We start from the raw sequence: 25663 nt of genomic DNA, 5'->3' as shown, positions 1-25663 counted from the left end.
ACAATGCATTCTCTGCATGCGAGAGCAATATGCTCTACGCAGAGTTACGAGAGAAGACGGTGAACTTCGTTGCACGCACGCTACTGGCTGCTAGATTACCAGTGTTACAGCGATGTAAAACCACTAGAACGTATAGGCAGCAGGTAAGGAACTTTATTCGCTTCGGCGAGATATCGATCTTGCTAGTTCGATATATAAACAAGAGGTGTGATCATCGGTTTTTTAACGAGGATATATTATACGTGGTCAATAATATGTGCTCATCGAGTGTGAAACGAAAATATTTTTTTTGATTTAGATTCATTTTTTTTTCTTTCTTTTACACATGTGTTTAAAATTGACAAAGAAATAGACTTCATTTCGAACGAGAAAATATGAATTAAATGGACATAGTGTTTTCGAATACGATCAATTTGATTGATTAAAATTAAAATGATTAGCAAAATCAAAATTTAATGAATAATAGGATTAATGCGTATATTTTAAAGTGATATTTTGGAAATTATATTATCATAAAAAATATGTATATAAATAATTAATAATTCTGACGTAGAACGATAACTTTAATTAAGATGATTTTTAAATTTATATTATGATTTTCTTCAAATTATTGTTATTAGATATTTGATTAATATTTAAAGCAATATAAGAGAATATAAACAGAACATTTTATCGGAAAACCATTTATTTCAAATTAGACTTAGCTTTATAATCCTTTTATCATTGGATTATAAACACATGTACAATTATATCTCTTTTATTATCATATTTCTTTTATCATATTATATTATATTATGAAAATGAATTATCAAAATTTATTACACGTACATTTTTTCACTATGAGTAAGTGCTCTACATTTTTCAAAAAAGACTGATGATTGAAATTAATGTTACTCTTGTAATTTCTTTCTTTTTTTCCAGAAGCGTGTTTAAAAATATTCATAGTACGCACTTAATTCTTTATAATCAAAATTTTGATTTATTTGTTATTGAAAAAAGTAATGACACTTAATTACAATTTTCTTTTTATTGAAAATTTGGAAAAATAGATAAATATCTAGAAGATAGTATATTAATAGAACAATGATAAAATAGATAAAGTAAAATAAACATAAAAAGCATATAAGTTGTATGTTACATTGGTTTGATTATATTAAAGTTCTTCTCTATTTTTTTCGTCGTTTTACTCGAATTCTTTATATTTGCATAAGGAAGAAAAATAAAAAAAAAAAAATCTACATTGCAAACAAAACTAAAAGAATGATGCAACGTGAAGAAGAAATAGAATGGTATCGATAGAACGAAAAGAACGAGAAGAGAAAGGGGAAAAGAAAAACTGTACTGTAAAAAGGGACACGTAAGAGAAAATGTAGGAAAAAGGAGGGAGGGAGAAGTCAAAAGGAGTAAATAACACAGGTGTGTAAGAAAGGAAGACGAGATAAAAAAAGAAAAAGGTAGAAAAAGAAAGAAAGGTAGAGAAAGATTAAGGAAGAAAGGAAGGAAAGAAGAAGGTGGAAAAAGAAGGTGAAAGAGAAGCGGTGAAGTAGAAAGAGGATACAAGAAGGGAACACTCGAGAGAGAGTTCTGTTACCTGGTCCGCTCTCCTCTCGTGACGGCAGGTCAGTGTTGCTGTACTCGTGGACGAGGATGGATGCATTGACTGGTTATACATGATCATTTTCACGCAAGAAAATCGATCTCCTCACGTCTCTTTGCTCATTGTCGTCGAATTGTATACATATGATCGGTGAAAACAGTTTTTGTATTTGGAAATGTGATTGATACACACACATATATACATATACACACATTCATATACACACACACACGTGGAGCAACGATTTCACCTAACCGCGCTAGATAGACCATCCTGTCAGGGTACGTATATCATCCTTTGATTTTAATTATAACGTCAATGGAACGCCAAGTCGCATGGAACGAAAATCGTGGAAAACGCGCTTTCGCTTGTGGAAATCAAATATGACATTTGTGAAAGTTCGAAATATTTCTCTTATCCAAAAAATAATAAAAATAAAAATAAATAAGAAAATATAAGAAACTGCATTCGTTAATGACTTAAACGCTCTTCCACTGTTCATATAGTGAAAAGCGTCGCGTGTGTCACGCGCATTGAATCGTTGGAATCACGTACAAAATCGACATGCTGCACGAAACGCGGGTATTATATATATATATTTTCCAGTGCACGTGCTATTATCACATGAATTTTACTCATCATCGTGTTTCACTATATATTAGAGAAGATTAATTACGCTTGTGGCTACGTGTAATTTATGAAATTGGTTTAATTTCGATTAAGGTAGGCGCAATATTTTTCGCATGTTGTTCCGTGCAAGAAAAAGTTTATTATTTTTTTCTTTCCAGTAGAAAAGGAAACATTAAATACATTTATATTTGCTTATTGCGAATACGAAAAATTCTTATGGTGATTAACTCATTTTTCTCGGTATTTCTAAGTTCTATTCAATGTCTCAACTTTTGCCTCCTTTATTTACTGTCTTCAATAGTTTAAATATGGCAGAAGATCGAGAATCTTTTCACGCAGTTGCGTGTACTGTGCAACGATTATTGTTAAAGGGAAGAAGAAATGGGAAACAGTAAAGTTAGTATCGCGAACAGGAAATTCTTATGCTAATTAACTCATTTCTATTGTTATTCCTAAGATGCATTCAATGATATTTTTTTTTTCCTCTTCGTCTATTTACCTCGTCCGTTTTCCAATAATATAAACACGATAGAAGATTGAAGATATTTTCATCCCATTCTGTGTAAAGAAATTATGCAATGATTACTTTTGAAGAGACGATTGGTATATTTCTAAATAAACCGCATCTAAAGTCACTTTTCTTTTTCATCTATTTATTATATCTTCAACAGAAGAAATTAGAAATCTTTTTAGAATGAAACAGTGAGAACACTCTATTCTTCAGGGATTCTATTTTTTTTTTCAGAAAGAAAGCTATTTAATTAACGCAAATTTTATTATTAAATAAATACGTGGGTGTTATTTTAGTCCAACAGTTCAACAGTTTAGAAATAAGAGAAAAAACTCGAATAGTCGGTGGATAATTTTAGAAATGAAGCCTGGTAACATTCGTCGTAGAAAGTAAACTGGTGCATATCTCCCGCAAGTCACACGTATGTACCTTTGTATAAATATGTAAATAAGTTCAGAATAGGAAGCTAGTCAGGGCGTCGATTCCTTCGACAAAACAAGAACAGGTTTCAGAAAGAACTTGAAGTTAACTCTGAATAACTTAACCCTGTAAAAGGTGTTGTCCTCTAAGATACCTATGTATGTATGTAAGAACATTTTATTAGACAAAGAAAATATTTTTTTTTCCCATAAATATTCCATTACATTTCTTTTTATTAATATCTATTTACCATGTCACACACAGATATCTTCTTTTCTGATTTTTTTTAAATATAATAATCGCAAATGTACAAGTAACTATGATAATTCCAATAATATTATAATTTCGAAATATTATATTTTTGAACCTGGTGCTTTTTATATTTGCTAAAATTTGTAAGAACGAACGATGATCAACTGTACAAGTTTCAAGGAAAATTAAACACGCATGATTTTTCCATTGAATCGTATAATAAAAATTGAGATACATAATTGATTTCTGGAATTCGTGGGACGAGCCGGTGAAATTATACAGGTAGTCGTTTAAAGTTTTCTTTCTTGAAGAAGAAGAAAAACTAACATCGATTTTATCGTTTAATCAACACAGGGCGTCACGTGTCCGGGTGTACGTCCCTGAAGTGCTTTTTCTCTTCAGAAATTCTCTGAAATTCTCGAAGCAGACGGTGCACCTTGCACCATAAACTCGGACTCGTCGGATCGCCACGTTATGTACGGGTTGTGGCAATGTAATGCGGCATAGTAAGGTATGGCGCGTAAGACAGATGTTGGCCAAGAAACAAATAAAAGAGAAAGAGAAGGAAAAGAGAGGTCGGCGACGAGAGTTGGTAGCCTGAAAGGCAACGCCACAATCTGACGAGGATCGCTCTTACTATCATTAGTCATTTCACTGATATCTTTCACAAAAGATCTTAATGATTTACCTCCTTTAATATTAATCCCGTAGAAGATTATTGCCACTTGCTGGGGAGGGGGGCGGGTGTCCTTTATTTTCATGGAAAAACTTAATACACCGTCATTCATTCCCTCATTCATTCCTTCGATTTATTGGACTTCGTTTATGGACATTCATACGTACATGTATGAATGTAACGTGATATATCGTCGATATAATTACTTTTACCTTGGCCATGTTGTAACTGTAGTAATTGGATGGAACGTATATTTATCGTGAAGAATAAAAAAAAAAAAAAAATGGACCATGGTATTTTCAGAGGTGAACTTTTCATGATATGGTGTCATTTGATTTATATAATATTGTATATAATACTGTCGCCTAAAAATTTAAGATCATTTATTCATATTACAGTGAAAAGAGGATTTGAATTTGGAAAATGGAAAATGGTCTCCATTTTAATTTGAAACAATTTTTAATTTGAAAATCTCGAAATTGTTAAATAAATAAAAAGATATTATAATTTTGATTTCTTATTCTTATTATATGGATAATCCATCATAAATATTATCAATATCTTAGATTACACCTTACATGCATATTGCCATTAAACAATGATGAATTGCAATTGTGAACATTAGAGCCACAGATCTCATGTGAAGGCGCAATATACTGATGCACTCTTATATCATGCATATGATATTGATCTAACATTATTGTAGTAAATAATGTGTGAACATGTTTCAAATCTATACGTTACTTTTTTATTTTGAAGTTTCATACACATAACTTCTCTGCAAGAATATATAAATCTTTATACAGATGAATGAATAAAGAAAAATATAGTTTATATGTAAAAAGATTAAAACAAGTTTTAAATATAGAATGATTAAATTTCATATATAATAATATTTTAATAAACTATTTTAATAACAGTAAATTTAAATGTTTAAATTTCTTTTAAAAGAATTATTAAAAAATACACCTACGTTTCTTGATATTGTTTTCTTCTACCTATAATTCATATTTAAAAAAAAATCCAATTCAAGAAGAAAAAGATTGCACGAAGAAAAACTTATTAGCTGAAATATTAAATTATTATTGGATCTATAAAAATATTAGTAGAAGACGAATAATGAACTGTCATGAATAACAAAAAAAAAAAAAAAGAAAATCTTTCTAAAAGTAATAAATCTTCTTTTAACGAGTGACAGGATACGCACAAGTTCTGTAGGAAAAAAAAAAACTAGAACATCAGATGCTTGATTAACCAATCCTTCACATTTCAACAATATATTCCTAATCAATGGCAGGCCCATAATGCACACTTGTACACCGTGATAGCGCAAAGGTAGCGCAAGCGCGTATGTAACCAATAATTTCCGAGAAAAACAGATGGTCGGTAGCATCCGCGGTACCAACAATTTGATCGCATTCAGTATGAGCCCGTGTGCCGGTAGAAAAGCATCGGTCTACTTAAGTACAATTTATTTCTGACAACAATGGAAAATCCGAAAATACGAACTTCGTCATTCGAGTTCGATTATTTTGGTGCCATGAAAAACGGATCTTGGGTTAAAATTATCGATCGATTTTAATTAAAAAAAATATTTGGTGATTCTACGGAATACAGTTGTTCTCTTCAGTGGTTTTTGTTTAATTCACAGTTTTGATTTTCACACGATGAATGAAAGTGAATTTTCCTTTTCAATTTTTCAATGTAAATTTTCAACGTTTATATTCTTCTTCCATACTTTTTATTTGAGAAAAGATTTGTTTTTTCTTTAAAATTTGTGTACCTCTTTCTACGAGATCAAGATTTAAAATTATACCTACCCAGTTTTTTGTTTAATAATTTTAATAATCATTCCATTTTGTTAAATTTATTCCTTTTGAAAAAAAACTTTTTTGCTTCAACTATTTTTCGATATTACATAATCTTATATAATGTTTAATATTAACGATGTTTAATGTTACAAAAAGTTGGATGTATATTTATAGATGTGAAAATTTTAATAAGAATAACAAACATTACGGAATATAATGATTTTTTCCGTTTGTAAAATTGAATACTGTCGAAAACTTTAAAAATAATATTTCAAAGGAATTCATCATCAAAAAATAATTCTACTATAACAAAAAGCCCATTCGTTTCTTCGAAAAAAAAAAAAGGATTACCTCACCGCACGACTTCTATTTCAAGCTATGTTTTTTTACATTTCGTGTTGAATCACTTATTTTAATCATCGTTATCTCGTGAAAAAGTCTCTATGCACGATGAGCACGTACACGAAACTCTACCAAATTCTTTTGTTCAGATTTTAAAAAATTATTAAAAAAAAAAACAAGAATCTCTATCGTCCATCTTAAATAACTCTAAATAAATTGTTTCGTGCATCGATCAACAAAATGTTCGCGCATCTGATGGTGATCTTTGATCGATAATTTTTATCGGGATAAAAGTGACCGATGTGGTGAGGCTGCCCCATTGAAAAGGAGAAGAAATCTATCGTAAGAAAAGTATGCAGCTACTTTCCAGCTTCATGGCGAGGCACCTGAAGCGAGGAGCATCCTTGAAAAAAGGTACGATACTGCGGTCGAGGCACCAGGTGAACACTCATTTAAAACAATAGTACCGTAATTACTAAGACAGAAGTACGAGTTTCTCGAGCTGCATTCTTCTTTGTTGAACTTGTTACCGTCGACTCTCCGATTTTCTTGGCGATACATGACCAATTAATAACGATTCTCCCACGATTTGTTCGTGATTTCATGTTCGTTTCCGTTTCAACGTTCAAACGACTTTCTATCAGTCAAGCTGAATTAACAACCTTGCCTTTGTATTCCTTTTTTGACTATTATTAATCTCTCATTCTGTTTTACTTTCTCCTAACTATTTGTCTCGAAACGAAAGAAGATACTTTATTCGCATTGTGAAAATTAATGGGATATAAAAGGATAGATTGTTTTAAATTAATTTTATAAAGTCACGTTACCTAGAAGTTACATATTTATTATTGCATTTGATTCTCAAATCATTATTTGTGATATTATTATTTCAAATTACTTCAATTACTTTATTATTATTACTTCAAATTTTAGTAATTATATATTTCTTTTTATAAATGAGAGAAATATAGAGAGTTATAAAAGGGCTTATTAGGAAAAATAATGCTTTGATAATGATTTGATAATGAGAGAAAAATAATAATTACTATAAATTTCAGATTTTGAAATGAAGAAAAGATTTGTTATTACTTTTCTCTTTCATAAGTAAAAGAAATTGCATTGCGGAACAATATAGAAAATTACAGAAAATTATAGAAAGAGCCAGACCAATTTTGATAAAGAATGAACTTGCTTTGAAAATTACAAATATATGAAAATATTGAAATAAATGGGAAAAAATGATTACGCTATAAAGTAGATTAATTTATAAAAAGGATGTCATTGAAAGATATTTTCCTTTGATATGATTTCAGCTTTGTTTTTGAAATATTACTATGCAGATAATGTAAATGTAAATTTAATGCTACTTTCTCGTGGAATCATTTGTAAAAATTAATATTTAAATCGTAGTTCAACTAATGGTTAATCATTAAAAAATAGCAGAATGTATAAAATTAAAATGTTTATATTCAGATTGTTGGATATGTAGCTCATGTAGCATATATTATTAATTAATTTGAAAAGACATTAAACAACATGTGTTAAATTTATCATTTATCTATCATAAGAGGAATTAAGATATAAATTGTACAATCTATAAAAAAATATAAATTATAACAAATATACAATACGAATATTATTATTCTTTCATTTAAATTTCACTTAATTTTCATACGAATTATATTATAATTATGTTTTGACTTTCGAAATTATAATTATTCATATACCGAAACTTCAAAGAAATTGAAGTTCATTATATTCAAATAGGTCTATTATTTAATACTCGCGTAACACGTTATTAAATTTCACGTTGGATATATTCAATTTTGTGAGCAATTAATTAAATTAATTAAATTAATTGGTTATTATTATCGTTACTTACACGATTATAGCGATATCAAAAGATTCTAAATGGTATTCCATGAGACTAATATTATAGTATGAAATTGTTTTACCTTTCTTAGTAGATAGAATCAAAGATAGAAAGCGCATGATCTACGTTATTTGATCAATATAAACCAAAATATCTATGTGAAGTTTTAAAGAAGCGATTATAATCACGCGATATTAGTATTATATGATCAGTGCGGATATCTGCAGTGATTCTTAACTGAAAGTAATATTATATTACTTAAAACATACATAAAAATTGTATCTCGTAAGTACGATTCAATATAATTACAATAAATTCTTATACTTGATGTATATAAATTTGTTTTAGAAAAAAAAGAAAAAGAAATATAAAATACTTTCATTTATTTCAACACTTTTTATTTTAAATATATGTAATTTAAAAATTATACACATTGTAAATATTAATATATTTACAAAATGTTAACTAAGTACTTTAAAGATTTTATTTTACAATAATTTATATTCAAAATCAAGGATTAGCATTAATTATTAGATCAATATTGCAGAAGAATAAAAATCAATAGAATTTAATATTCTTTATAAATATAATTGTAGAATATAATTAATTTTCTTTTATTTAATTATCTTTTTTTTTTATAATTTTATTACATTTATAAAGAAAAGAAATTACTCGATCTCAAAAAATGTAGAATTCTGAATAGTTCTGTGACTCGATTGTTAGATAACGATGTGCGATAACATTTGAAAAGGTATGGTATCAATTTCTACAAGGGATGCTTATAATGCCAAGGTCTTGTCCTCGATTATTCCTGCTCGTACTCTTAAGTATATCAAGTCGTGCATGTCTACTGACATTTCAATCGTGAAGTCAGATTTTCCAAAAATCTCTAAATAAATCTAAAATTCCTAGCGTTAATAAATTAAAAAAAAAAGATCAAATCTTTCTTTAAACTTATGAATTAATTTCTAATAAAAATTAATTAAAAATTAAAAAGTATTTGAATTTTGTGTAATTTCCTGTAATAAAAAAATTGTAGAGGAATATCACGTACTAGACTGTTTCTTTTAATTAAATTTAAAAAATCATATTAAAGACTTGATATTAGATATATATATATTTATACATATATCATTCTAATTATAATACAATCTCACACATTCATCGTTTTCAAGGTATTTACAGAAAAGATGTATGCAAAAAAGATTCATGCATTAGTATTTAAAATTAATGAAATTTTCATTTATTTCTTTTTAACAAGCGTATAAATTAATACCTTTTAATCCAAACATAATATTTGAATATATAATATCTTAATTAAAATTTATCATAATAAATAACAAGTTAAAATTAATTTTATTACATTTTTATTTGTTATATTAATAGAATAATTGGAGATAAAATTTTAATGAATATATTAATACATATTTTACAATTTGCATCTACATAATTAATAGAATCTCATTATATACTTTCTCTTTCTTTCTTAAAATATTAAATTTTTCATTCGAAAAGAGATATAGCAGAAAAATAAAAAAATATATATATATATATTAATTTTCCAAAGAGAATCACGTTCATAGAAATCAGAATTTTTAATCTCGGATTCATGTACAAGGTTCACACGACATTTTCAAAGGACGAGCATAAATCGAGGTGGACGAGTTAATAAATGGATCAAGTAAACGCGATATATCTCAAAGACTGTTCTGGATTCATCGTGTATGTAGATTGCGGTATCGTTAATTGTCTGGTATTCGTCCTTGCACCTTTACCAGTTATATTAATTGATATGCATACCGATTAGGAAAACATGCACAGAAAAAATATCAAGATTGTATCGATATCATGATTTGTTAACAATACAATTACAAAAAAGAAAATTATCCCTGAAAGAAAAACATACGTTTTCCTTACAATTTTTCATCTTTTAAATAATTATATTTAAATGAAATAATTATATATATATATATATTTTTTAAAATTATATAAATTTGTAAATTTTTATAAATAATATTAATATAAAATATTATCTATTTAGTTTTAATATATTTTTATTTGAATGTATATTATAATAATTATCAAGTTAGTTCAATCATTATTGATATTTTCTTGGTTTATTTTTGATACTCATATTTCTCGTTCTAAATTCTTCATCGATGGCGGATTGTCTATTTTCTTAATGTAGCTTCTGCGAAAATTGAATCAATATCGAATACTAATTTTACGACATTATGTTCAAGTTTAAATTTGATGTGTGATAATAATTTATTGACAATGATAACTATTAAATTTTGAAAAATTTTATATAGTTTTGATTATATTTATATTGAATTACAATTTTTTTTAACTAACTTGTATTTATTTTAGAAACTATAGATTTACATTAATATTCAAATCATTATTAGATAAGATAAAATTATTTTTCTTTCTGATTAATATTTATTTTTCTCGTTTTTTCTTTGTGCAGGAAAACGAGATACCATTGGAGGAAGCTCAATAAGTAATTGTTCGATAGGGGGTCTATCCAGAACCATTAACAATACTGGTGGATACAGTGTTGCACCTGGGGGTGCCAATATGACCCCCGAAGATACTGCTCCCGATGAAGAGTTTGCTTTAGCTATTACTCAGAAAACTCAGGTGAGAAATATTTTTATTATATTCCTATATTTGTCATGCATAATTGTATGGTATAAATGTGTGACAAGATTATTTACATATATAATGTTATGTCATCTTTTGATGAGAAAGAGTAGAAACTTTAAAGCTAGAATTAAAGAGAATTTAAATTAGAATTTTAATATGAGAGATGTATGTAATTTAAATTGATTTTGTTATCTGTCATTTTTACAGTGATATCAATAATTTATTATTATCACTCGTAAATCAATGTATTATAAATCAAAATGCATAATAATGATAAATGTTATAAATTAACAATCTGTTTCATTTTATAAAACATGATTCATAATACAATATAGATAATAAAATATTAATTTTAAATAAATAATAATAAATTAATATCTTAATTATCTTTTATATGTTTAATACAAAGTACAGTTAGTTTTACTTATAATAAATTTATAATAATTACTCGATAAAAAATTCATAATGCAACTCTGCGTAAATTTCATGCACTAAAACGGATTACGGGAGTATATTACTGTAACAACCATATAATTAATGAGCATGTTAACGTTTCCTTTAATAGCATTTCCTAATATTAATTACCAATAGCTTCTGCTAGAATATTAAATCGTTTAATAATACAGCATATATAAGATCGTTGAAATTATTAATATATAATATATTTTTTTTTTTATATTAAATGCATAATTTATAAATTATCCTAAATAATTCAGAAATAAAGAATATTGTTATGATGGACATTAGCTACCATAACAGTGATTATTCTGAAAAACGGTATAATTTGCGTCATCAGATGCATACACATAGAAAATCAATATTTAAAAGTTTCATAAATTAGTATCGACTGAAAAACAGGTGTACACGTGTCGATGATAGAAAGTAGGAAAGACGTATGTCATGATACGAAGTTATTATTGTGCATGAGACATCTGTGTAATTGTGAATAGCTGCATGTCTCATTTTCATTTCATATGTAATGCTCTGCACGCAAATACATAGTTCCAATGGTCCGTGTTCTTGTAACGGTAGGAATTTTTCGACGGAATTTACGTGATTCGAATGGTCAACCTCATCAAAGGTAAAAGACACAATGGCGTTGTTCACCGGGAAATGTTCGGGGTTGGTAGATGCTTAATGAATCGTAATTTGAAAATACGACATTTCTTCCATGGATTGAATTATCTTTACAAAAGAATTATAATTTATTGCGGAAGCAAAAAATATCTAAATATCTAACAGTAAATGCAGCATCAAACGTCAAATTTATATGATTATAAAATAAAATTTATGATGTATTCGTTACAAAAATTAAATTCCTTTTTTTTTTTATATGAAAATTGTAATACCATTATTGTAGAAAGCAATTCTTTTCAATTGTATGCAGGCAAGAAAAAGATAAATGATTTTAATTTAACAAAGAAGATTTATTATTTTACTGAACTAAAAGAAAGCTTAAAGATTATTAAGTATGATTATTAAGTAATTAAAATTATTATTAAATTGAATTAGAATTAAAAATTTTAATTCTTTTTAATATCGAATTAACATGCGCATCTAATTGTTTCTTTTATTATGGACAATCAATATCACTTAATATTCAATTATTATTTTTTTTTTTGCATAATTTCAATCGCAATAATTTAATTTAATTCTCACAGTCTATATCAAAATATGGTAATAAATCATCAAGTGCATCCAATTAAGCGATATTCCATTTTTGAGTGGATATGGATGCAAAAAAGAAGTTATTGTCTATATACGTGGGAAATATGTACCAAGCAACTCTTTCCGGAGCGGAAGTCGTGAGATTTCTTGGGCGATTTTTATCGCTACATTCCTTACCTCGTCGACATTAAAGAGAGGAGAATAATCTCCCTATTAAGACGCGAATTTCTTGAAGAAAAAGTGCTCGTATCATAGAAAGTCTTCTTCATTCTTTGTACAATGTAATATTTATTGAGAAAACATATTTCATAAACGACATTACGCATTATATATATCTTCATATTATCTACAATACGTATAAAAACTAAACGACTTTAAAATATGTTGAATGAAAGTACCTTAGTTTAAATTGTTCTCACTTGATCTTTTTTCCAAGTGTTATTTTTATTTGCAATGTTCATATATTATTATATATTCTATAATATTCAATTAATGTAATAAATCTTGTATAAATTAACAAATTAAATTTTATGTAAGTTAAATTCTTGAAATTTATTTTTTTTTAATAAAATTCTACATGAAGAATAAATGGATAAATATATAACTATTATTGTTAGAGATTATATATATGATATGTAGAATTTATTTTTTAAAAATCATAACATAAAATATTCTTGCAATTTCTCATTAATTTGATTTTTCTTTAATATTATTTTCTTTTTGCATGTAGACACATAATCGTATTTTATTAACTGTTAGTCATTTATCATTTGCATGATGAAAATTGTCTCGAAACTTGTCCGGGATTTATATTTTTCTCACACACTGTCTATGTAATTACGAATGATACAAACGTAAGAGACATATATAGCGATATAAATTGAAAAGCAATGTAACATGTTTGTCAGCTCTGATACGCTTTCAAAAATTCCAGAATATTGGATGATCGTTTACGCTACGCGGTCTCATTATCCCAATATATTTTGTGTATATACATAAAATATGATTATGATTGCATATAAATTATTAAAATGACAAGTTTTATTGCATGAGAAATAATAAAAATGTAATACATTTGTATCAATACTGAATTATCATAAATCATATTTTTTTAAATTTTATTAATAAGCTATATCTATACTTATATTTGATACAATTAATTATACATATCAATTTCAATTATTAAAAATTTTGCATTAAGGATATATCATTTTTAAAAACGTAGATTAAATATGTTCCAGTTTTGAAGAACAGGGATGTATTTACTTAAATTATCCAAAGATTTCTTCTCGAAATACCAAGTGATTTACGATCGAAGTCGATCTCTTAGCATTGGACAACTTTCTAATTAATGAAATGTTACGTTCTTGACGGGACAGATAGTATTACTATTGCGTAAATATACGATATGAGACAACGATATATTTTTTTTTATAGTCTTAAAATCCAAAGTTTATTTATGAGATCAAAAGATATGAAAAGTACATTTTTATATCAAATTCTATAATGTTTAATTTTCTGAATAATTTTAATTTTATTCTTGAAAAATCTTTAAGTTAAAATAGTAATTTTAATTATTGATTTATTTAATATTTTATTCTTAATTATCTTATATATATTTTTTTTTAATATTTTATATATTTTTTTCATTTTTAATTTTTCTTTTTTACTTATATTCTCTTTGTATATTATATTCTCTTCTTTTTAATTCTATAATCTTTCTTTTTAAAAATATTTTCTCCAAAAAAAATTATAGGTTTGTAACAATCTGTAATCCTTCCCCTTTTACAACAAGCAGAAAATACTGTGGATTTTAAATGATTCACAGAGATATTATATAGAGATATAATACGTTTTATAACAAACAATATCAATTCAAATATTTAAATTTAAACGAAGAAAATAAGAAATTTATTAAATGAATATATAAATCATTATATAATATTATAATAAAAAGATTACTAGTTTTAATCACAAATCTTTTTATATTAAAAGAAATTTATTACAGATTTTTCGATGAAACTTTCTCTTAATTAAAGCTTTCCTGATTACATATAGCAAATATGTATATACTATACTTTTATACTTATTTGTGCATACATAAAAGCTATAATTTAAAATTTATTTTAAAAAGATCATAATTATTTTGTTATATGCTAATTAAGAAAAGGTGAAACGAATCGAACATTTGAATAACATTGAATATTAAATAGCATAACTTAAATATAAATATTAATATTCTACTAGTTGTTTGTAAAAATATAAAACGTGCGCAATATTTTTATTCAAATCAACTGCTTTTATCCATGCAATTTGATTTGATCACTCTTAGGTTAATAGTGTTTTTCATGACACCAAAGAAACTTCTTAAAATGTAACTTGCACGCGATGTTGCGTGAGTATACATAAATCGTGTCCTATATCTTAGAAAGATGAATAATGATTTTTATTGTGTACGACTTTCGCTTTATTTCGTTTTTTAGAGAGAGACTTTGGTATATTCGTAAGAAAATGTAATAATCGTAATACATTCTCAACAGGACGTAAAAATAATAAAAAAAATTGAAATATAATATGTACCTTTGCATTTATATTATATAATGTTAAAAAAACCTAAAGATTGTAATAAATTATAAGATTGTATATAAATAATAAATATAATAGATATTTATAAATTATTCATGTACAAAGCATTTAAAATTTTTGTATTTAAGTTTGTATATACATAAAGTATTTTAATTATTTATGTATAAAAAGTTTCTATTAGAATTATAGAAATTTTTTTTTATTAATTATTTTTCTTATCTACTAATAAATAAATATATCTATTTTATTCTATCCTAAAATACAAAAAGAAAATATTTTAAAATGATCATTTTGAGTGAACAGTATCAAAAAAATTGCACTACTAATATAATAAATGATTAAAAATTAAATTAAATCCAAGAATTTTATCTTAATTTTATTTTTATATCTCAATTTTCATTTTTATCTCAACATACAGAAGAAAACTTTTAATTAATTAATTTAAAATTTGAATTAATTTAAATTTTAAAAAAACTTGAAAATTGAAACAAGAATTTATTCCGTAAACGTAAGAAATCTTTTAACAAAAGAAACAATATACTTTGTATATTTTTTTCTATAAGAAAAAGGAAACATCTTCTAAGAAATTTAATTTCTTTTATACGAATCATTCTCTATTTTCCTTTATAAAATTTCCAATAAAATATAATTATTTCTTGTTCAAGAGATAGAATAATAATTCTATATTTTTCAACACAAAATATTATTTATTTTTTACAGAGGGATGCAGAAGCCATTCGTGGTGCGTTATATCTTGGAATGGCTCTTATTATTGCATGGATAATAGGTGCTGTAGGTTTATCACTAGCATGGTTAGTGCTAGTGTTAGCATTAGCAGCGACAATAATTAAAGCAAGGATATCTCGTCTTCTTGAGTCAACTGTTCAACGTGAATTAGCTAGGCTACGTCGAAGAAGAGCTTTGTATAAAGATGAAACTGCTGAATGGTTAAGTTTACTACTTAATAGATGGTAATTATTCATCTCACGTTATATCTCATAATAATTTTTACTTCTATTTTATATATAACTTAAATATCTGATATTAAATAATTTTAATATAAATATGAATAAAATATTTTAATTTTTCTTATCGTAATAAATCTTAATGTTATAGGTATCTTGATTATTAAATTTCGTATAAACAAATATGAGCGAAAAATTTCAATTTAATTTATGTTCAAATATAAATCGAAATTATCCATCTATTCGTGATAATTGTTAAATTCTGTAGGTGTGTACTATAGGTGAATGAACGTAGTTCAGAAATCAATAGTATGTAGGTATTTGTAAATATTCCACATTCCTCGGGTGTATAACCGTTGCCTTTCACGTTTCACTAGTACTTTACTGCATGTATGTATGAATACTGTTGCTGCTGATGTGTAGTTGACAAAACCGTAGAGGTTTAGAGCCGACCTCCATTCGTATTTTAATATGCTCGTTTTAAAACCAGTTTTTTCAAATATAACTGTTGAGAATACATTTTTCAAAGAATTCATTTTCGAAATACAATGATATTGATATAAAAATTTTGTTTAAAAATCTTATTAATAAATTTCTTGAATAAAAACAAAAGGAGTAAATAATATACGTACTTAGAAATTCAACAAATATATATAAATATAATTAGCAAATATATATATATATTTTTAAACGAAAAAATTATTTTTAACATTTCTCAATTCGATAATAAAATTTAAATTTACATAAATTATTACTAGCAAGATATTGATTCTTAAAATTCATTTTAAAAAATCTTTGCATTAATGATATTGTTGCAGAAAAAGTATTATACCATAATTCAAGCAAAAGACATAAAAAATGATAGAAAAGATTTAACATTATTGAAATAAGAATGTAGCTACGTTAAAGATTGTTACTTATTGTTGCATCTGTTGTCATACATTCTAGCTACATGGTTCAACATCTCCAACATTTTCTTGTTTGTTAAGATCTCGAAGATAGTAAAACAACGTAAAAGAGCTTATCTGGAAAGAATACTACTTATTTGGATAGTTGATAGACCTGTTCAAGCTGTTTCCCCTTTTTCTCTTTCTTGCTATACCTTCACGTTTAAAACTGTTATTATGATGCAAGTAGAAATAGAAAATAGAAAATTTACTCACTTATGATATAAAAATAACAAAAAACAGAGTATAGAAAAAATAAGACAAAGTCAAATTATTTTCTGAACAAGCAAAATATCAAAGGATACAAAAAAAATATCTTTAATAACATAGAAAATAATAGAAATTTCAAACATGAATCTTGCGATAATTTTTCTTTTAAAAAAATTACTTGAATTGTTTCCATTCCATTCAATTCTACTCCAATTTTTTCCATAAATACGATACACAAACAAAAGGAAACGATCCGTAAAATATTTTACAACGTAACGTTATAACTTGAAGTAGTTTATGCAAGTTAACTACGCTCTAACGATAATGACACAAATTCATTACCGTAGCATGGGGAAAGGAACATAAACCGGACATCTATATTCATGTGGTATCACAGCATGTGACATTACATAAGTAATTTCAAAAATTTTTATTCAATTTGGCATAATAACGAAACAATTTTAAAAAAAAATGCATTATTAAAGTAATAAATTAATAGTTAAAGTAAAAGTAAATTATTAATTAACATTTAAATATTAGATTTAAGACATAGAAAGTGATCTTGAATTTAAATTAATTTTTTAATGCCACGAGAAATTTTTGAAAATTAGATAAAGTAAAAATAGTATTAAATTCAATATAAACTTCAATAAAGTAAAAAAAATAAAATATTTCCAATATATATAAAGCTTGAAAATTATCTGATATCAGAAAATAAAGTTATTATTAATATCTATATTAAATTTAATTATTTTGATACAATCCACTTTACTTGATCATTACCAGATATAATCTCATTCAATAAGCACTCAGATAATTAAATTATAATAAATTATAATATTTTAATTTTCATTAACTCAAATATACTTAAATATGGTATGAAAATTTGTATCAATAAATACTTAGGTTTGATTAAAATTAATATCTGAATAAAGCATTATTATTTTGATAAAATTAATAAAATACATATTTATTTTTAATAATATTATTAATTAATCTTTGGTTATTACTTATTTATATATAATTATTATAAATAATTTAAATTTTAAAATATTAATTTTTTATTTTTTCGTTAATATCTGTCGTTAATATTTAATTTTATTATATATATAGGTGGAGATTTAGTGCTGCCAGTATATTTTCTTTAGCAAAAGAAAGACTGGAACCTATCCTAAATGAAGCTAAACCGGGAATACTTGGTGAGTTTTCACAACTTTCATTAAAAAAAACTTGTTTATTCTTAAATAAGTGTAAAATATTGAATATTGTTTTTTAAGATCTTTAAAGTATAAAATTTATAATATAAAATAATGTTAAAAAATAAAATTTATGATAAAAACATTGAAAGAATAATATTTAATAATATTTTTATTAAATTTTTGCTTCCAGTTTTAAAATTAAAAATTATTTTTATATAAGAATGTTTAAAGTTAATATACTCATTATTCCAAATAACACAAAAGTATCATTGAAAAATAAAAATTTTATAATTTAAAAAAAAAATTATACAATTTACTTTTTGTATTATTTTTTACTTTAATTTAAGAGTAATTCATCATTTAGCATTTAATATTACACGATATAAAAAAAATATATTTTTTACGAGAAAGAGAAAGATAAGATTTGGAAAATTCATCATAAGAAATTTTATCATATCTATAAAAAATGATTTTAATGGAAAACATTATTCTAGGGCCGCTAGAATTGAGAGAACTCACGCTTGGAGAACAAACCCCTTATATCACACGAGTAAGAACTGTAGATTATGCAAATGACGATGATATTGATAGCCAAACAGATCAAATGAAATTGTCAATCGAAGCTGACATACAACTTGATTGCGAACAATTTCGTATGCTGATCACAACAAGATTATTTGGTAAAGGGTTAGTATATATTTTTCATTCACATTAAAACTCCATTAATGTGTTCTCAATAAATAAATGTGTTAAAAAAAAATTATTTAAATTGCAAATAAATTAAATGTCAATTCAAATCATGTCAATTCTAAATATAAAATCAAAATTCCGTTTTAAAGATAATTATCGAAATTAGAATAACTTTCAACCAGAATAAAAATTTAATCTTGGGTTAAAGGGTTGGTATGGACATTGATCTGGCCGTGGAAAAACTGTCTCTCTCGGGTACTATTCTCGCCACTCTGACCCTTAATTCCAATGCACCGTTTCCTCACGCAACCTCTTTAAGCGTGAGTTTCTTAGAGAAACCAGACGTTTGGTTCAGCGTGAGAATCCTGAAAACGGTACAAATGATGGAAATGCCTTTAATTAAGACGTGGATTCATGCGGTGGTTACGGATGCTCTGGCTAGTTGGATCGTTGATCCGGGTCACTTAGAAATGAATCTAAGAGCTCATGAACGGCCTGGACCTAAATTCGATTCACTAACTAATTCCATACCGCAAGGAGTGCTTACCGTTGTTCTATCTCAAAATGGATGTTCAGGTGAACAGCACTCCTCTTGCTCTCTTCTTTTTTTTTTTATAATTTAATCTTTACAATATTTTTCCTTAACTTTGCATGTATTTGAATCGAAATAATGATTCCACTGCTTATGAAAATTTTAATTTAGAAATATTTAACTTATTAAATAAATACAAAATATAAGATACAAAATATGGAAAGATATGAATAAAATGTATGTTGTCTTTTTTTAATCTGATACATTCATATATTTTTGAAGTTTCTTAAATTTTGATAATAATATTTTAAAACTATTTTTTTAAATAAAATGTTAATTCATATAATTTTTAAAATATATCTAAAATTTAAATTCTAATAAAATATATCGTTTAAAATATCGCCTTTAAATATTATCTCAAACTGTTATTTCAAAAATATATAAAAATTTCAAAAATATAAAAAAGTTAATATTTTATGATTCATAGCCCCCATCGGAGATGAAATGAGGTGGCTTGTAGTAACATTGGGAGATCAAAGACGGGTTACAGCTACTTTAAATTCCACGTGGAACGAGGACATATCTTTTTTAGTAGGAGCCTTAGATAATGAGAAAATTTCTATCAAATTAAAAGCAAAACGACTCGTTAGTACCATCACGTTAGCTCAATTTGAACTTGCGCTTGGAGTTTATAACTGGGATAATTCACAAGTGTAAGTTTATATATTATTTAAAATAAAAAAAAAATCAAAAATATATATCTGAAAGAATATATATATTTACATAATTTTTTAACTTTAAAGAATTGAAACAGTGTTGCAACAAAAGAAACCGTCCCGGAATAGTGCTAACATCCCAAATATCAACGCTCGATTAGAATATACTGCACTACCAAAACTGGATCCAGACTTACCACAACCAGAATTAACGGAAGATAATTCGCATTTATCAGGTAATTTCGAGAATTTAATATTCTATATTATATTTTTATGATCGAAATTATTAGAAAGTAAATTACAAGTCACATCCATCGAATAGCATAACATGAAATATAATTATTTTTGTTGGTATTATTTTATCTAATATTTTCAGTGTCGCGAAAGTATTCCAATCGAGCTCAAAAATCAGGTAAAACATAAAAAACTATTGTAGCATTGATAATGAATGTAATTTTCGGGCATGATTTTTAAGTGTTTCTTTTTATTAAAACACTTTAAATCTTTTTTATTCATTTTTATGAATTATATAGCAATATTCATGACTTTTATAGCATTATATGATTTCATATATCGTGTAATAATTTACTTTATAATTTAATTTATTAAAAAATAATTTTCAGGGGTACTTGTAGTTTATATTCATTCAGCGGAAAATTTAAATAGCGACAGTTCCCAATGCAATCCTTATTGTATACTATTCAACAATCGTAAAAAGGTACGTTTATTTTATTAAACATTATTTTATTAAACAGATTTTTAATTTCTTAAACATTTTATATTTTTATATTACAGGTGAAGACGACTCATTACATTCAAAGTACTACATCACCATGTTGGGAATCAAGAACACAATTTCTTGTTCAAGATTATACTCAAGTATCTTTAAGTTTTGTTGTATATTCATGGAATATATCAAAATCAGCTGATAGTGACATGTTAGGACTAGCTATATTATCTTTATCTCAAGTAAGATTGCAAAAAAGCTTTTAATTATATTTATTTGTAAACTATAAATATATATTTACATGTCTATATGAGTAAATGTTTAAAACAATTTTCCAGGAAAATACATGGATAATTAGAAAAGAATTGATTCTAAATGGTTCAAATGTTACATCGACAATGATAGTTTCTGTATTGTTCTATCCTGTTAAAAGTATACAAGAAGTGGTCACAAGTCGAAGAAGTAGTTTAACATTTCCAATATCAGATGATGAACCAAAATCTAAAAGAAACAGTTTACCATGGATGCAACAGGCAGTTAGTATAATCTTAAATAAAACGATATATAATTAAAAATTATAATTAATGTAAAATTACGCTATTAATCATGATTATTATTAAATAATAATAATATTATTCAATAATAATTGACTAATAATTACAAGAAGTAATCATAATTATTCAATCAAAGAATTATTCATAATTAATTCAATAATCATGAAATAATTGCAATTAATTTATTTATAATAATAATGTACATATTATTGTATAATTGTATATATTATTTATTGTATAATAATGTACATATTATTTATTTTTTATTTAGTTTTAAAATATATTTAGAAAAACATATTTGCTTATTTATTTTAATAAAAATAATGCAAATAGTTTGCTTTATATATAAATTGCTATATAAATGTTATTTTAAATATTTTATCTAATAATTCATATACCTTTTTTAATCATTGACATATGAAATATGTTTATATAAAGATAATTAATCGAAAATATTTATTTCAATTAAATTATATATATTTTAATTATATATATTTCAATTTTTTTTAATGTAATGCACATACATACATGATTCAATCATTCAAATGAATATTGGGCAAAATTATTTACTCTTTGATGATTATATAATTAATGATTATAATTAATATGACAAATACTATACTAATTTTTACTCTCTCTTATATATATTTATACGTTTTTATATTCAGAAATTATTATTAACTCACAAAGATATGGATCCCACTTCATCAGATGTATCCAGTTTACTTTCCACTGGAAGTGGATTAATGGAAGTGACATTGATACGCGCGAAAGATCTTGTTGCAAAAGATTTAAATGGTTTCAGCGATCCTTTCTGTGAACTAAAACTAAATAACGAAACTAAATACAAAAGCAGCATAAAGAAAAAAACATTAAATCCTTGCTGGGATGAAAGTTCTATTATGGGTTTGCCTAGAAATGGCGAAACATTGGATATTGTAAGATTTCTTTTTTCTTATGATACATTTATAAAATAATGATAAATACAATTAATCAATAATCTATTTATTTATTGATATAGGTATTATGGGATCATGATACTTTTGGTATGAAGGATTACCTTGGAAAAGTATCATTGACTCTCGATGACATTAGAAAATTATCAAATAATGATCAGTCCCATTGGTTCACGCTAAGAGGAACTAAAACGGGATCTGTAGAATTAAAAATTAAAGTTTTATCCGAAGAATGTGAGGTATAAAAAATTTTTATTTTAATTATTTATTTGAATAAAATATTTTAAATTTAATCGATTTTTTATCGTTTTTATTTAGACTCAAAGCACTTACGCAGCTAGCAATATTAGCGAAAGTTCGATCCAATTAAATATTGAAAATCCCGAAACAGTGTCAAACATTATAAGAAGACCTTCAATGGAAAAATCAAAAATGAGATTACATTTAGATGTCGTACCACCACCACCACCCCCGCGTACAGTCACTTTATTAAAACCAATTATTTCTAGTCAATCTGGTAAATTATTTCTTAGAAATATAATATACTATATGAAAATTTTATTTGCAAATATTTTAAATCTCTTTGATCATTTGTAATATTTAAACTATCTGAAATAGACAAAACTAGTATTGGAAGTAAAGATTCCAATGAAATGAATGGAACCCAAAATTCTTGGATACCTACAGTTATTACAGAATCTGTAACAGATGTAATTGATGAAACTGATACAACAAAATTAAGAGAACGGCGATCTTCTCATAACAGTTTGACTCCAAGTCCGGAACAAAGTTTTGGCAAAAAATTGCCACAATATAATAGTTTTCGTGTTATGAAACAAAAGGTTATCATTATAATTAATAATTATATATATATATATATATTCTTAAAATACATAATATGTACAAATTATCATATTAGCGAACTTTAAACAATAATATAATACAGGATTATCTAAAATTAAATTTATTATTATATGCAAAACGTAATACATTTGATGAAAAAAATATATGGTATATATATATAAATGTTATATATATAAATATTTGATAATAAAATTAGTATTATAAATAATTTTAGGTGAAAAGAGGACTAAAACTACGTAGATTTCGTTCAGAAGTAAATATAGAAGAGAAGAATGAATCAAAAGGTATAACATTAAGTTTGGAACCTAGAGGAGGAGGAGAAGCTGATGCTACAGAACTTCTACAAGGATCTGGTTTAGCCCATGCTGTATCACAACCTGATATGCTTGGCAGAATAAGACAACCTAGTCCACGCTTAAAATTGAGACCAAATGGTTTGTAAATCATATATATATCATACATATGTTTTTTAAAATTTTATATTATAATATAATAAATAAATCATTACATAATATTATAACATATATATAATAAACTATAATAAAATTTATTATTTAATATATTTATTCAATTAGAATTGAAAGTTGTCAATGGTTCTAAGGAAAAATATTCAGGTATAGAAGGTAAAGTTCTACAAGCACAAGGTCTTCATGTTGCACATATTGCTCAACTATATTGTAGAATTAAACTACAAATGTATGTATGATTGAAATAGAGATATTAATATAAAATAATATTATAATTTTTTAAATAAAAATCATTTATTTATTAGATGTACCAGTCCAGATAAAATTACATCTTCGACAAATAGTGGTAAAACATTAGCAAAATCTCGACTTTTACCTGCAATGCCTAATCCACAATTTAGTATAGACTTTCATATAGAAGGTGATAATGTTCCCAGACAGTCTTTATTAATATTTGAAATCAGAAGTGCTAGTAAAGAATTATTAGCTAGCCGACGTATCACTCTACATGAATTATTAGGTATATTTAAATTTATTTTATGTTTTAATTTTCTTCAAAGTAGAAGGTTTATACAATTGTATTATATCAATATAAAAATAGAACAATAATTTTAAAAATCAATTTTCCTGAAGTTTTATTTGTTTTAGTGAATTTATTTGTTTTAAATACTATTAATTTGTCAGAAAAAGTATCGATTGTAACCATAGCCTAAGCCTTAATCAACATTTTTATATTTGTATTTTATTTTATTTTGTATTGTAATTTTTGCATTATTTTGAATCAATCCTCTAAAAGTAATCCACAATATATATATACATTTGCATAAATAATTTTTTTATTTAAAAATTAACAATATATTATAAATATATTATATAATTATAATTATAAATATATTGTTTAATAAATTAATTGTTTTATATTATATTTAGGTGTTTCTGCAGCAACTGATGAAATTCATACATGGTTGGCATTAAATAATGGAGCATCGTTGGAAGTACAAATTGCTCATGGAAGAGAAATGAAGAATAAATCCACAAAAAAACTTTTTCGATCTTGGTCAGTTCATCGAATAGGAAAAATTTGAAATATTTTAAAATTGTGTATTTTTAATCAATCTTAAATATATTTCTTAAAAATTATAATTTGCCAAACATATGTACAAATTAAAAGATTTTCCTCTAAAAAAACATAATGTGATAGTAAACATTTACAAATTCATTTTATATTTTACATATTTTATTACATGTACATATATACATATTTATTTATATGCATAAATAAATTTATTAATATTATCTCACATAAAAAATGTAATATTTGATAATAAAATATAAGATATTTCACTTTTCATTGTAAAATGATTTATGAAAAAAATTTATGAAAGATAATTTTCTTAAATTATAAATTAAATAATATCTAATAAAGATTTTCTTAATGTTTGTAAAATTTAAAACTAATATTTCTTAAATAAATAGTACAATAATTCTTTTTTCAATAAAATATTGAAAATTTTATTATTATTAATTGTATAACTCAATATATTTTTAATTACATTGTTTTATAAATTTTGTTTTTTTATATATAAATTTTTTTATTTTTATTTTCAACTATTTAATCAAAAACATAATTATATGTATATATATATGTATACTTTACATATGTTTGATTTTGAATTTTTTGTATTATAGTATATAAATTAGCTTTATATCACATATGCATGCACTAGCCTTATATTTTATAAATATATTTTTGTAAGAATAAAAATAAGAAAATTTTCAATATTTAAATTCAGTATTTAATTAATTAAATTAATATATTAT

At 25.0% G+C, this 25663-nt stretch overlaps 1 protein-coding gene across 4 annotated transcripts; it reads left to right on the top strand.

Annotated features, from left to right (window-relative positions):
- On the top strand, nt 1-25017 carry LOC100578498 (tricalbin-3). Of its 4 annotated transcripts, none has more exons than XM_006559109.3 (20): nt 1-143; nt 10583-10755; nt 15736-15986; nt 18251-18336; nt 18831-19023; nt 19235-19602; nt 20046-20271; nt 20362-20510; nt 20651-20686; nt 20898-20992; nt 21070-21243; nt 21340-21537; nt 22224-22493; nt 22577-22750; nt 22830-23028; nt 23130-23353; nt 23590-23809; nt 23951-24071; nt 24148-24362; nt 24773-25016. In XM_006559109.3, the coding sequence occupies exons 2-20, from the start codon at nt 10693-10695 to the stop codon at nt 24925-24927; spliced, it is 3417 nt and encodes a 1138-aa protein (XP_006559172.2). In that variant the 5' UTR covers nt 1-143; nt 10583-10692; the 3' UTR covers nt 24928-25016. The 4 variants fall into 4 exon arrangements, with proteins under 4 accessions (XP_006559172.2, XP_006559171.2, XP_006559170.2 ...); XM_006559108.3 differs by lacking the exon at nt 1-143 and adding an exon at nt 1213-1878; XM_006559107.3 differs by lacking the exon at nt 1-143 and adding an exon at nt 6190-6653 and having other exon boundaries at nt 24773-25017.
- Nucleotides 25018-25663: the final 646 nt, after the last annotated feature.

This window comes from Apis mellifera, linkage group LG2 (genome assembly GCF_003254395.2).
Source record: "Apis mellifera strain DH4 linkage group LG2, Amel_HAv3.1, whole genome shotgun sequence".
Lineage (NCBI taxonomy): Eukaryota > Metazoa > Arthropoda > Insecta > Hymenoptera > Apidae > Apis > Apis mellifera.
Note: the sequence above shows the minus strand (reverse complement) of the source record. Positions and strands in the feature narration are given on the sequence as shown.

Bases quoted from the DNA above. Each gene is read 5' to 3' on its own strand.
- LOC100578498 (XM_006559107.3), top strand. From the start codon at position 6,593: ATGCAGCTACTTTCCAGCTTCATGGCGAGGCACCTGAAGCGAGGAGCA. The intron at 6,654-10,582 runs GTACGATACTGC...TTCTTTGTGCAG, and splicing joins AGGAGCATCCTTGAAAAAAG to GAAAACGAGATACCATTGGA. The intron at 19,603-20,045 runs GTGAACAGCACT...TATGATTCATAG, and splicing joins ATCTCAAAATGGATGTTCAG to CCCCCATCGGAGATGAAATG.